The 15,584-nt window shown below is 30.6% G+C and overlaps 1 protein-coding gene across 1 annotated transcript; it reads right to left on the bottom strand.

The window, feature by feature from the left end:
* On the bottom strand, positions 522-4,419 carry LOC18593011 (FAD-dependent urate hydroxylase). Its single transcript, XM_018125565.1, has 6 exons — positions 4,282-4,419; positions 3,966-4,112; positions 3,302-3,352; positions 2,990-3,158; positions 1,274-1,502; positions 522-1,190 (listed from the first exon to the last, which is right to left on the bottom strand). Exons 1-6 carry the CDS (start codon positions 4,401-4,403, stop codon positions 664-666), a joined length of 1,245 nt encoding a protein of 414 aa, XP_017981054.1. The 5' UTR covers positions 4,404-4,419; the 3' UTR covers positions 522-663.

Below are 15,584 nucleotides of genomic sequence, written 5' to 3'. Positions count from 1 at the left end.
TGAATCTTTTTGTTACTAGAAATATACATACGCTCCCGCTTTGAGGTGGTCAAAAGTCAATTACTCTTGTAGTTCTCAAAATTTGGAATACATACCAAATTGGTCCTTATAACATAAAATGTCACTTGTTGATCTTAATACTATATAAAGAAAAAGGCTAGATCTCCTCTCTTATCTTGCACATTCCGTTTCCCACTTATTAGAAAATTGTACAAAAAAAAATAAAAGATCCTAATTTATTGAGTTCCAACAATTAATTTGATGATCATGTTTTTCCAACTGTCAAAGTAATTATAGATAAAAAATGAACACTTTTGCGTCTTTTGAAATTTTCCTTTAGTAAGTCTTGAATTAAGTATAGTTTATTATAAATAAGTTTTCACAATTTACTTTGATCTAATTTGATTAAAAAAAACCGAAAGTTTTCAGATGAGTTGATAAGATTATATTAATCGTATATTACATATTAAGTTTTTTTTATAATATTTTTAATTAAAAAAAAAATTCGAATTTTATTTTTCAAATGCACGTTACATATTAAGTTCACTCCGTTTAACTTATTAATAGTACACTACATAAAGTTCAATGAGATGACATTGTTTTACCTCAGCCAGAGACAAACATGTAGGGACTCCAATATCAGATACAGCATTCAGTGGTTCATCACAGGCGGCCACAATCGTAGTCGGTATGACTCTTCTGGTCTCGGAAGATGAGGATGAGGCTGACAATGCCCAACACTTTTTTCACCTTTGATGTATTATCAAGCGTCATTCCAATCAAGTAAGTCTGCAGAGAAAGCCAGAAAAGTCTCATTCTCCTCTCTCTAACGTACAGATCAAGGGCCTTCTCTAGCATCATTTTTTCTTCTTGTCTGCTGGTTTGCATTTTTATCTTTATTTTCTCTGACAAGCATCTTGCCAGCACTACTGCGTCCTCCAGAGAGGCCCCTCCACCCTGTGAGATAAAAGGACACATTGCATGCATTGCGTCACCTGCCACTACCACTGTCCCCAGCCTGAACTTGGCTCGCAGGAGCTCCCACGGCGGAAGGTATCTCAGTTCCGTGAGGTACAATGACTTGTCTTCGCTGTTCTTTATCATTTCCACAGTTTCATGAGGGAAACCCTTCATTGCTTCCATGGATGCTTCTTTTGTGTATGCTGGATCTTTCTTTGAAGCATTGGAATCTGATGTACGATAATCATGCAAATTAAAGAAGAAATACTCATCAAAGGGACATCAAGCAAAACATAGAACAAGATTACCTCACCTTGAGGAGTTAATGATCGAGTCAAAAACCAATAGACAAGCTTGTCTGTGACGGGGAGCTGTCCCAGTTGAACATTATCAGTTTTATGTATACGAAAGACACCGCTAAAATCATGACCTCTTTCGTACCACGTGAAACCTCTCGTTGCACATCGAGAAAAAAGCTTTGGGGGATTCATGCCCAGAAATTTCGAGATTACAGAGTTCACACCGTCGCATCCAATCACAATCTGTCAGCGCATTACAGGATGAAACAAGTAATCAGTCACAAATTGCTAGAGTGCAAAGAGATAAAAGAACAGGCAAATTGAATCGCTTCCTTCCTTGAAACCATTGCCTAGACAAAATAAGTTACTTCAGTAAATAAATTCTACATATAATTAAGTTAAAACCAAATAATATATATTCAATATATGTGTGAAAGTTCTTATTCGTTGTATTAAATAATAAAAATAAAATAACATTAATTTTTCTAACTTAACAAAAAATAGTATAAACCATTAACATAAAAACTTATATTTTACTTTAAAAGACCAGATTATACTCTTTAACCTGTATAAGTCAAGTGATATAATATAAAAACGAAAGGACCTTAACAACTTTAGGAGGAGGAAGGGGCGGCTAGAAATAAATAACACTTGACATTTTAAAAATCATGATGCAAGTGCAACAATAAATAGATACCTCATACTATGGTATCTTGCATTTTTCCTATCTCATTAAATAAGATTAGAGTATCATATAATTAGATTCAGGTAGACTTTTGGTAGTAAAGTTACTATTCATCACGGAATCAGGTAATGGTTTTAGGGTACCCATAATCCAAACTTGATTATAAATAATAATTTTTAATATTAAATTTTAGTTATATATATTTATTTATAATTTTTTTATAATTAATATAATACTTCCTAAAATTCATTAATTATTCTAAATATAATTTTAAACTTTAAGTTATTTTTTAATGAATTAATTTTAACTTATTTTAATCAAGTTATTAACGAATACAGCTATTTACCCAAAGTGTCTAAGATATTTGAGTAATAATTCAAAAAATAAATCAAATATTTATATTATTTAAATATCTTATCAAGTAATAAAATTCGAATTAAAGTACTATAAAAATAACGAATGCACTGCCCATTAACATCCCTAAGCAATGACAACTAGCTCAGCACTCAGCACTAGCCTAAGGGAGACTAGAGTGTAATCAAGCCTAGCTAAGCTGAAATAATGGCAAGCTCGCGCTCAGTCAAACTTTAGTTTTATTCACTCGAGTTCAGCACAAATAATAATCGAACAACTTAAACTCGAATCAATTAGGTTCAATTATTAATAATTTATATGAAAAACTCGAAACTCAACTCAAGTTCGAGTTCAAAATAAAAATCTCATATAAATTTAAAATTTTTAAACAAATATTAGATTATATTCATTTATTTTTATAATATTAAAAATATTCACTGAGCAAAAAAAATAAAAAAAAATGCAAAATCTCGATAATGGTTGAGTTACAAAACTCAAACCCAACTCGACTCATTACACAAACCACCCGAACTCGAAAGTGAACGAGTTGAATTTGAAAATTGGATGAGTCGAGTTCCAATAATTAATGAATAACTTGATTGGTTTACGTTCTTAAAATAATTGGAATTTTAAATCCAAAAATTAATTAGCAATGCCAAAATATGTAAAATAATAATGGCTAAAAATTTACCTTGGCTCTAATGATACTTCCGTCGTGGAGTTGAAGTACGGGATATGAAGTTACAGGATCAAGTACGATGGACAGCACCTTGCATCCAAAATGGACAGTGTTCACTGGCAATGGCTCAGCTAATACCTCAACGAGATCCTGCCGTTTCAAACAACGCAGTTCTCCTTTCCTGCACACACACAAAAAAACAAAAAATCTCAATTAGATTAATTAATAAGCTCTATTATTGAAATACACATTGATTTGTACCATAATTAATTGGTTTATTAAAATTCATAAACAAGAATTTAATTTAAAAAAGTCTGAAGTTACCCAAGAGGCAATTCAAGGCGCTTTCCGTCGTCCACCATTATTAGTTGTCTCCTGCATATACATGTATAAAACTAAACTTAATTAACTTTGGCCAAAAGCAAAACAAAAATTATACAGGTATTAAGTATAATATGGTTTTGATAATAAACATTAATTATACATTTAATACCCAAACAATAGTAAAGAGTAGGGTCGACCCCTTTTCCCTCCCTCCTCCTTCTCTCTCTTCCCTTCCCCTTCTTTATCTTCTCATTTCTCTCTCGTTCTTTTTCTTGAATTTTGTGTACATTTTTTTTTGGAATTTAAATTTAGTGGTTGATTGTTTCAACGCGTGAGTTGATTAAAGACGCAATCTAAGGTACCTAACAAAAGTAAAGTTCCAATACTTGATTATAAAATTTTTTCTTCAAGCAATAAATTGATAATTTCATTATGTTTTGGATATCAAATTTTATCTAACAAACTGTATTTAGATCTTGTTCAGTGATTATCATTCATGACAAATTGTGACATATATATTTATATTACTACTTATTTGATGTTAGACTTTACAAGTACTAAGTTATCCTTGTTTCCTTGGTTATGATTGTGGTAAAAAGTGGAAGTAGAGGGTGTGTGGATGTGAGAAAAAGAAGAGAGAGAAGAGATGAGCTAAGAATATTACGATGAAATGTCCATGGCAGTCTCTCTAAGCTTGGATGCAACACCCAACTGATCAAGTGCCCGCCATCCATTGGGTTGCATAATGATGCCAACGCCCGTGGTTCGCAGGGTTTCTGATTTCTCCAACACAACGCTCTTTATTCCTTTCCTGCAAAAACATTTACTATTTATTTCAGCCTTTGAGGAGGAACCCATCAACATCCTCTCTTTCACAGCCAGAAATTTAACGGGTGAAGTTAAGAAACTAAAACAAAAAAGGGGAAAACGGTGCGTGCGCCGGAAGCAGAGGCCCCAGCGGCGGCCGAAGAGGAGAGAACCTGTGAAGAGCAAGGGCGGTGGCCAAGCCACAAATGCCACCCCCCACGATGACGATGTCTTGCTCTTCAGCTACCTTCATGCCTGCATCTCTTTCCTCGAAGTCCATTTCTTTCTCCTGCATAAATACAAACGAGTTAGGTAATGAGGGACAAAACGTGCTATTGACTTGTTTAGTTAGTTTGAAAGTTATAATGAAGTTTTAATAAAAAAAATATTTTTTAAAATTAAATTAAAATTATTTAATATATTTGTTTTATAAGTTTTTTTAATAGATAAGTTATTCGGTAAAATAATTTGTATAAATTTTAATTTTAATTAAAATTATCATAAAGATATTTAATAAATAATTTTTTATTTAAAATAAAAAATTAATTTTATTTTTAATCTATTTAAAATAAATTTTTAAAAATATAAAAATTATTTTTATATAACATAAAGTTTATAATTAATAATAAATCATAAAAAAAAGAGTTTCACAAATCACTTATAAGTAACATTTAATCGATAAATAACTTATAAATTAATAATTTTTATTTTTCACCTATACAGTAACTATTTGGCCATGAACTATAACCATTTAATTATCATTTAATACTCTTTTATAAGTAGATGAACCTATTTCTTCATCATTATTTCTTTCTTCTTGACTATCAGGAATATAATTGGGATTACAACCATATCTATGAAACTCTTCATCTATAACATCACACTATCAATGTAGTTATCAAGTGCCATTGTTGCAACAATAATCTTTTTTTGTTTTATAAACGGAAATGGCTTCATATCACGTAAAATAAGTCACATGTTCTTCCAAACTCCAATTGTTCATTCAATGACATTTCTTAATGAAGAATGTGCATGATTGAATGTTTCTTTTACACCTTCTAGCTGACTGCATGAGTTGATGTTGTTACCATGCCTAGTATTTTAATTTGTTGGAAATAAATTGAAGATGTCATGATCTTGAGTATGAAAATTTTGTATGCTATACTTGACAACTCTTGATTATGTGGTTGATATGATCTTGATGATAATCCATGCAAAATGTTGATCCTTAAATCGTTATCATTGTTGTTGTACATATTACATGTCATTTCATGCATACATAATATTATTGAGAAAAACCATCCAACCTTAGGATTTTACAATGAATTTTCTTTAAAAAATTCCACTTATACAAGTCCAAAAATAAGTTTTTCATGTATTTTTATATCAAAATTGATCTTTTTTTTTAATATAAATCACCATGGACCTTCACATGACTTTTGAAAGCTATGGGATGGTATCGATACCTAGCCAATAGGTATTGACACCTTATTCATGTCATGGACAAGGTTTTGAGACTTTGACACAACGTCTTGATACCTTAAAACGCAATCAAAATGTCTCGAGACCTTTACCTTATTTCTTGAGACCTGACTAACTAGACATCAACTTTAGTATAAGGCTTTGTGCTAGGCTTCAGTCATGTCCAAAAGAATCTCACTTAAGTGCAGTTAAAAAAATTTTCAAATATTTGAAAGACACACCTAATGTAGGTCTATAGTATTTTAAAACCTCAGCTCTCGACCTCTACTCATACTTAGATGCTGATTTTGGAGGATGTAAGATAGATAGGAAAAGCACTTCAAGAAACCTGTCAATTCTTCGGAAGCATGCTGATCTCATGGTTTTCCAAAAACTAGAATAGTGTAAGTCAGTCCATGATTGAAGCTGAATATGTTGCTACTGGCAAATACTGTACACAAATTTTATGGATGAAGCAATAATTAGAAAATTATGGAGTAACATTCAAAAGGGTTTCTATAAAATGTGATAACACGAGAGCAATAAACTTCATAAAAAACCCAATACTTCACTCCAAAACTAAGCAAATAGAGATCAAACACAATTTCATTAGAGATTATGTTTAAAAAAAAGACATTGCCCTTCAATATGTAAACTAACATGATCAATTGGCTAACATAATCACTAAGCCATTAAGAAATGATAATTTGTCAAAATCAGGGCAGAATTAAGATTGATAAATATGCCTTAGTTACCTTCTTAGCTAATTTCTTGCTTTAATTTGCTTTAGTTTTGATTTTGATTTTGAGCTAATATTGATCTTATGTTTCTTGAGCTCTGAAATTGTATCCTCTGTTCTTAAACTCTTTTTGATATACCAAAAAAGGGGAGAAATATTAGTAAAATTTCCATGCTTTCTTGTTATTTTGCTGGATAATGCTTTTAGAAAAAATTTTCAAATATTTTGAAAAGGTAAGCATAAATTCACGAGGAGTTTCTTACAAATTTAACTCTTAATTTTGACATATCAAAAATGGAGAAATTATTAGCTTTAAAATTGACTATAGTTTTGAAATGACAAAATTTAGTGATTTAAATATGTCTTGGAACTGAAAAAAACTGATTTTGATAGGGAAAAACAATCCCCTAAATGTTTTAAAGTTACTTGAGAAAAATGAAATTCCTTGAGTGCTTTAAAAACAAGTTCTAGAAAAGGAGAATCGACTTTTGAAAGTGAAGTCTCGATTCCTGTAAAATAGAAGGCAATATTTCTTTTCTATAATAGGAAGGAACAGAATTGTCAAAGAAGGAACCATCAATTCCTTGGAAACAGAAGCATAAGGAAGAGGTGCTAAACAAAAAGAATCAACTTCTCAAGCTTCTAATGATCGATTCCTTGAGCTAAAATGAAAAAAGCTAAGAAACTTGTTGAAAAAGCTAAAGGGGATGAACAAGACAAATTTTGAGCTCAAAAACCAAAATTTGAAATTTCAAAGTGGCACTCAAAGAACAAGAAGAATTAACCTCTTAGAAAAGGAATGATCGATTCCATCAAAACAGAATATCCCAAACTTGAATTAGGATAAGAAGAATCGAATCTTTAATGGAGTAATGATCAATTCATGGAAAATAGAGAGCATCGGGTTTAAAATTAAAGCAGGAAGAATCAACTTGTGAAGAATGGAAAGATTGATTCCTTAGAAACAGAATGTCTCAAGGTACAAAAAAATTGACTTCTCAGATAGGCAATGATCAATTCCTAAAGGCTGAAAGATCAAACTTAAGTGGCCTCAATTGTTGAAATTTTAAATTCTTTTTCTTTCTAATGGGTAGATTTTGAGAGAGGCTATAAATATCTCTAAGAACTTCATTACAAAAAAAGATGAGAGAACAAAGAAAGAAAAGAGAAAAGATCTTCATTTCAAAGAACAGAGAAAAACTTCCATTCTCAAGTTTATACCTTTCTCACTCTTCAAAATCCTCTCAAAATAGAGCATCATCTTTTGAGCTTATATTCCTTGATCTATTTCATTCTTTTGTACTCCAAATCTATTGATTAACATATCTAGAGGCACTATATCCTTGTAATCCACTTTTGATAGGTTATACCTCCTTGAAAAAGTACATAAGTTATACTTAAGCCTTGAAAAAGTAAGCTTAGTTATACTTTCATTGGAAAAGGTAGATAGGTTGTGCTTTAACCTTGAAAAGGTAGTGACTAGTTAATAGGTTGTGCTTGATCCTCAAAAAGCGCTTGGCTATAATGGTTATGCTTGAACCTAGTTGAGAAAGCAACGGTTAGTGGATTCAAACTCGTTATTATATCAAGGAAGAGGATGTAGGCATTGTGAGGCTGAACCTTTATAGAAATTATGGCTAAGTTTTTTTCTCTCTTCTTTTTCAACTTTACTTGCTTTACTTATCTTCCTTTGCACTTATATCAATTGTTTTTCTAGTTTAGTGCTTAGCTTTTTTAAAAAAGTTAAGGTTTGTAGTTGAAAACCAATTCACCCCTTATTGATTGTGGTGTTACAAGCTTTTTTTTAATAACATTATCCTTGTCAATAAAGCTTGCAAGTTGTGTCATAGAAACTTTATCAGTCAATGTGCGTTGAAGAAAGGCATTATGAACATCTAATTGTTGAATAAGCCAGCCATGAGCTAACACAATGCATAACATTATTCTTCTTGTTGTTGGTTTTATGACAAGACAAAAAATATCCATATAATCAATCTCTGCTCGTTGATGAAATCCTTTGGCAACTAACCTGACTTTATATTTTCAATGATGCCATTTGATTTTCTTTTGATCCAAAAAATTCATTTGCAACCAACTATATTCTGCTTGGAGTTGGATGGAACAAGCTCCTTGTATGGTTTTTGACTAGAGCATTGTACTCTTTTGTCAAGCATTCCTCCAATTAGGATCAGTTACAGCTTGACTAATATAAGTAGGTTTATGTGGAAGAGATAAGGGGTGTCAATGGTGTGGAAGGCTTTCTTAGGCTTAAAAATATTGTTCTGGGATTGAGTAGTCATTGGATGTGTTCTTACCACAAGTTGAGGTGGTTATGCATCAGAAAGGTGAACCACGTCTCGAGCAGAATTCATTCCAAGATCATTTCCTGAAGAAGAATATAAGACAACAGAGGTTGGATTAGTAGTTTGAGCATCAAATTGTTGAGTTGAATAAACATTTGTCACATTTTCCAAGTTTTTAAGTATTGAGCCATGAAATTCAAGTGGTTGAAATATACTAGGAGAAGAAGGTGAAGTACATTTTTGTAAAGAAGGACCAAAAATATTATTTTGATGGATTGAAGAAAAAAAAAATTGATTCTTGAAATTGAACATGCCGAGAAATAAAAATTTTAATAGTTTCTAAATCATAGCACTTGTAAGCACTTTGTGTGTTGGAGTTACCCAAAAAGACACATCGTTTGAATTTTTGTAAGAGTTTATAGTTATTGTATGGTTTAATCCAAAGGTAACAAACACAACCGAAAACTCTAAGCCTGGTATAATTTGGTTGAGCATTAAACAAACTTTCAAAAGGAGATTTGTTTTGTAGAATTGGTGTGGAAAGTCTATTTATCAATAAACAACAATTTCGAAAGCATGAGTCTAAAAAAACATTGGCATTGAAATTTAATGTAATAATGTCAAGCCAGTTTCAATAATGTGCCTATGTCTTCTCTTTATAGTTCCCTTATGCTCTAATGTGTGAGGTGGAGTGGTAAGATGAGAAATGCCATGAGATCCAAGGTAAGAGGTTAATTTTTCATATTCTCCACCATTGTCAGAATATATGGTGATGATTAAAGTGCCAAAAAAATTTTCTATAAGTGTTTTAAATGAAGGAAACAAGACATAAACATTTGAATTTTTTTTAGAGGGAAAAACCAAATATATTTAGTGTAGTGATCAACATAGATAACATAGTAGTGAAAACTATCTATGGATGTAATAGGAGATAGCCCTCAAACACCAGTATAAATGAGCTCTAAAGGTTTGAAACTAGAAAGAATAGGATTATAAAATGGTAATTTGTGACTTTTATTACATGAACATGAGTCATAATGTAACAATTTATGTAAGGCATCAAAACATAAACCAAATAATTTTAGTATAAAGTGAAGAATTTGAGAGGATGGGTGGCCAAGTCGATTACGCCAAACAACAAATGAGATTCTAGAAGTGATTAAGGCTGTTGCATTGCTTGGAAAAGGTGGCGGGTGTCTTGAAAGCTCGTACAAATCATTTTTACTAAGGTTTTTCATTAAAAGTGCCCCATGGTTATATCCTTCACTAAAAATGAAAGGAAAAAATTCAATTGAAACATAGTTAGTTTTGCAAAATTGAGTGACTAAGATGAGGTTTCTTTTCATGTTAGGCACATGTAAAACATTAGATAATTGAGGAGGTTTATTGGTGTTTGGAATAACAATTGAACATATGTGTTTAATGTTCAAACTTGTACCATCGCCAACTGTGATTTCATCTGGACCACCATACTCACAGTATAATGAAATATTATTTAAGTTAGAGGTGACATGATGAAAGGCTCTTGAGTCAACGACCAAATTTTTTCCATCATGTGATTGAGAGGAATGCACAAAATAAGCAATAGGTTCTTTGGTAGTTATTTTGTTGGACTAACAAGTCTTGGTAGAATGTCTTGGTTTTTCACAAAGTTGGCAAAACTAATTTGGAGTAATTAAAAGCATGAGTAGGAACAAACTTTTTCTTGGAATAGTTGAAATTGTTAGGATTGTTTGGAAAGGAAAAATTGCTTCTAAAGTTACTTGCTTTGTTTGGATAATTACCTCTATATTTTTTGGTGGATGTAGCATAATTTGCTATGACAATAAAGACAGAATAAGACTTTTCTTGTTTGATAGCTGCTTCATAGTTTGTAAGCTTGTCATGGAGTTCTTCAAATGAAATAGAAGACTCCTTGGTTCAAATGGCAATAGATAATTCCTTGAATTTCAATCCAAGTGCGTTCCAAATGAATATGATCAAATGTTCTTCAGCTGCTGGGGCTCAAGTTGTGACTAGTTCATCGGCTGTGGTCTTTATAAACTGTAGGTAATCTGTAATGGTCTTACTTTCTTGTGTGGAAAGTGTTAACTTTTTCCTTAGAGACATTACTTTGGTACAAGTCTTATTGGCAAATAGTTTGGTGAGTTTTTCCCATGCTTCTTGGGATTTTTTGGCTATTGCAATGAAAGGAAGAATTGATTCTGAGATAGAAGCAACAATCGCATGAAGGATAAATTAATCTTAACGACACCAGGAAATATATTTTGGATTTTGGATTTGTGTTTCTCCAATAGAAATCATTACTAGGGGACAAGTTGTTTTGGCAGTGAGATAGCCAAAGAGATCATGGCCTACAAAAAGTGATTTAAATTGGATTTGCCATAAGGAAAAATTAACTGAAGTTAATTGTAATGGCAACTGAGCTACTGCAATAATAGAGATAGGAGTAGGAGTTGTGGTTTGATTATTGGCTAAAATGGTTAAGGAAGAATTAGTGGCAACCATGGAGAAAAAAAAATGGCTCAAAGCTAGCTAAATAGAATGCTTTGATACTATATAATATTGACAACTGTTGATATCAAATTAGCCTTAATTCATTGATTTACATTAAGTTTGTATATATACACAAGTACAAGTTATCCAAAATACAAATTCAAACTATTGTTACAATTTCAATAAAATAGAATCAATTGATTTAATGACTTGAGTTGATTGGGTAATCTCGAGAGAATCTGTAGAGGTTGTTACTGATGTAAAGTTAACTTTTGTTGTTGACTTAGAGTTTGCTACTAACTTGGTCATGTTCCTCAATTCCTACAGATTTATATAATAGATATGTGTTTATTGAATACTCATACTTAATTTATTAATTTTTCAGTTATGATTTAATGGACATACAATAGTCATATAAACCCATTTGTAAAGTCTAAATTGTGGGTAAGATAATTTTATTTTGATCAAATTATACAATTAGTCTTTGTACTTTGTTATTTGTTAGCGTGATAAATTTTATAATCTTTTTACAATAATTTATCAAAATTTAGTTCATATATTTTTCAAATTTGACAAATGTCAGCCCAATCATTAATAGTGTTAAACTTTTTCCTTTATCTATGTTGGTATGGTATATGATTGTACATATATGACATATTCTTGTTGAAGTTGCATTGAATATGATGACAAGGTATTTAAGAGTGATTCAATCATTATCTTGACATGACGTTAATCAAACACAAACATAGATTTTTTTTGATGATATGATGCTAATGTGGCACTATTATATTTTGCTAACATAACATTTTTTTCAATTTACACATTGAATAATACTGGCTTTTGGTAATAATTAAAACTTCAAAGATGAGAAACTTATATAAGATGCAAAAAAAAGCCTTTGTCTTCTCTCAAATCTTCACCTTATCATTGAATCTATTGTTGGTATACGCTCTTGAGCCAATTGAATTAGTCAAGGAATATATATTATCATTTAATGCATACTTAATCGTATAACTATATGCGATAGAGGTTTTTCCTCAAGTTAGTGCAATAATAAGAAGTTATTAAGTACTAATTAGATGAAGCTCATGAAACATAAAGGCCTTGCAAGAAAATTGTAAATTGTTACAATTATAAGATCACTACGCATCAAAGCCATGTTCCTAAAATTGTTTTTGGTCATTGTATTATCAATACAAGGCATTGATAATACTCAAAGACTAGTATATGTTAAGCCTCCTTACTTTAGAAGTAAACAATCGATATTATAAATTGAAGTATATGGGATACTTGAGGATAACATGTGAGTGCTTGTTAAGGAACAAGCTCACTGAACATGACTTGCTATGAGAAATCTATTTGATATTTCACTCAAGTGTCTATAGAAATAAGATTCAACAAGAACATTTGGTCTATTTGTTTTTGAAACAAAATTTGCTAGTACAAGTAAAATTCTACATTTGAGAGGGTTTTATTCAATCACTGTGTGGATTACTGTTAAAGGCTAAATACTTAGGTGGTTGAAGATTTGACAAATCTTAAAAATAAAGAAGCAAAGGTTTCAATTACAAAATTTCGTATCGTTATTCTCTTTTCAAGTTACTTGCTTCGTCATAAGCCTTTTGAATTTAATTGGTTATTGATTATGATATCTAAAGCAAAGAACGTAATACCTGAATCTATGAGTGTTCGTAATTAATTTAAAAATTACATAAAAACACAAATATTTATCTTGAGAATTTTGATTATTTCTCTAATTAAATGTATTTTTATTTTTTTATTATGTTATATTTTTAATTTTTTAATTATTTTTATATTTGAGCATGAAGTTAAATCCTAGCATCTATTCTATTCTTCTCAAATATTACTATTACTATTGTTATTACAAATTAAATGTAAAATAAAATGTCTATTCATTAATCACATCAGATTCAATACAATATCAATAAAAAAAATATTACGTTCATATATTCAAATACTATATTAATATAAATGATAAAAATATTTAATATTATTAATAATTAAATTGATATTATTGATTTTTTAAAAAATAATAAATTCAATATTTATTAATTATTGTTAAGAGATTACATGACTCATCGCATGATTTGACATTCTTATTTTAAAATGGGAAAAAAGATCTCTTGTACTTGTGTTTGTGGGGCAGGAAACCGGGAGGACTACAACAGGATGGACAAAAGGAGAAAGATTTCTTTTACCTTACTAGGTGGGATGAAAATGTAGTTAAAGAGAGACAGTAGACGAGATAAGGCGGTCCTACCTCTGCACACTCTTTAAATGCATGCCCATGTTACTACTGATAAATGGTAAAACTGTTACACCCTTACCTTTCATTCTGCCACAGTCGGTTGGTGATTTAGAGTCGCATCAGGCATAGTTACAAGCTATTGTCTACGACAAAATTTAATTGACTGGTACTATAAAGTAGAGATGCAGAATCGTGTCCGACCCTGTGATAGCCCAGCGTCTGTATTGTGCATTGCCGACTTCAACAAGTACTCCATAATAGTCACCGTTGTCATGACTTGTCATGCGCATCTGGTAAGTGAAAAACAGTGGGCTGTGGTCGCTGTCTGGCCGTAATCACATCTGAAAAGGTCAAGGGCGAAAACATAGAACTTGCCCTTTGTGGTGTTATACTTCACGGTGTCACTTGTTACGAGTCACATCAACTTTTAAAAAGAAATCTAAACCCAACCCTTTTATGGATAGGAATGTAAAATGAAATCAGTATCCCAGTTCGGAAAAAGGGCCAATGAACATAAAATATTTAGATATAAGTACCATGAAAAAATTAAATTTCAAAGAGGTGATTCCAAGGATCCCTTATTCTTTTTCCTAATTCAGCAAAGAAAAGGTGAAAGAGAGAGAGAGAGAGAAGAAAAAAAAGGAAAAGGGGAGGGGGGGGGGGGAGTTATTTAAGCCACGTGATATAGAATTTTGTACGAAAGATTATTAAAAGTTAATTATATAAAATTATATATTTATATATTTTAAATTATATATATAATAAAAAATTAAAAATTAAAAATCATCATCAATTAACACTTTGATTTCGTCACCGTTTAAAATCATGTTGTCTAAAGGAGATGAGATGAGACATAGTAGGAATCACAAGGACAGAGCACTAGCTAATATGAGCTACCTAATCAATTCCCATTAAATTTTAATATAATGGCCATATATCCGAATGAATATCAATATTGAAATCCTTGATAGATAATACTTTTTCTAATTGAACACTACATGAATCCAATTATAAATTATTTTAATCTAACTTAATGAAATCAAATGATTTAAAATAATAGATTATAATGTATCTATTGTCATTGTAGGGAGAGAGAAGTCTAAAATTTGGTGTTCTTGACAACCTTGGATCTATCTTGTTGGTGGGTAAGGAGAAAGGAAAAACAAGGAAAAAAGATATAAAAATGAGAATATGGAGAATAAAATGAAAATTGAAGGAATAAAAGACGAGAGATTGATAAATATTCTGATAATTAATATTTTTTAAAGAAATTAAATAATATATCATTAAAATAGATAAAGGATTAAAAAATAGAAACAAGAAATCCAATGCAGAAAAAAAAGAGATAATGTTGAAAAATAAAAACTAGTAAAAAAATTGTCGTAAGTATTCAAAAAGTTTGTCATTTATATATGTCAAGTTCATTTGCAGTTAATATATGTTCAAATATATGTATATATTTGTTATTAATTTAGATTTAATTTTAAATTTCATTTTTGAGTTTGACATACTTATTTCGCCCATCTTAGTTCATTCTGTTTTTACCTTTTAGGTTACTTCTTAATTATCTGTATAATTTATATGGTTGGATTTTAATTTTTTTTTAATTTCATTTGATATTTGATATCACAGGGCTCGTTCAATGTATTTGACTTATTATATAATTTTCATTTATTAGGATTAGATATAAATATCTTGTCAAAACACTAATATTAAAACTATTGAATGGGAACAGATTCTCGAATCCGTATGTTGCGATATCTACGATTATATTTTTCATACAGTAGTTATTCCATTTCGTTTTGCACATCAAAGCTTACTATTAATAAATTCCTCTTGACAAGCCAAATAGGTATAAGAGACATATGAAATCAGAAAATTCGTGTTTGCCAATCCAACTTGGCAATCCAAACTAACACGAATACTTGGAATTCTGTTTGTCGGTTGTTTTTCGTCATGTCTTGTAAGTCATAAATGGACATTCAATTTCGTTTTTCCTTTTTAATAAATATTTTATAGAAAATAAAAGCAAATATTAGGAAACAACAAGTAACAGAAATAACAACTAAACAGAGAAACTCATATACAGTACTGTTGACACATTTTTTATTTCGTTATTGGCAAGCAAATTTGCAATATATTTCATATATTTCTACCAATATGCATGCCATCACATTCACATCATACTTAACAATTAACCACGCTAAA

Source organism: Theobroma cacao, chromosome 8 (genome assembly GCF_000208745.1).
Source record: "Theobroma cacao cultivar B97-61/B2 chromosome 8, Criollo_cocoa_genome_V2, whole genome shotgun sequence".
In the NCBI taxonomy this organism is placed as follows: domain Eukaryota; kingdom Viridiplantae; phylum Streptophyta; class Magnoliopsida; order Malvales; family Malvaceae; genus Theobroma; species Theobroma cacao.
The sequence above is the reverse complement of the archived record's forward strand: the minus strand, read 5'-3'. Positions and strand labels throughout refer to the sequence as shown.

Excerpts from the sequence above, each read along its gene's own strand:
- LOC18593011 (XM_018125565.1), bottom strand. The coding sequence starts at position 4,403 with ATGCAGGAGAAAGAAATGGACTTCGAGGAAAGAGATGCAGGCATGAAG. Across the intron at positions 4,113-4,281 it reads ACCGCCCTTGCTCTTCACAG|GAAAGGAATAAAGAGCGTTG; the intron begins GTTCTCTCCTCT and ends ATGTTTTTGCAG. Across the intron at positions 3,353-3,965 it reads ACTGCCATGGACATTTCATC|GAGACAACTAATAATGGTGG; the intron begins GTAATATTCTTA and ends ATGTATATGCAG.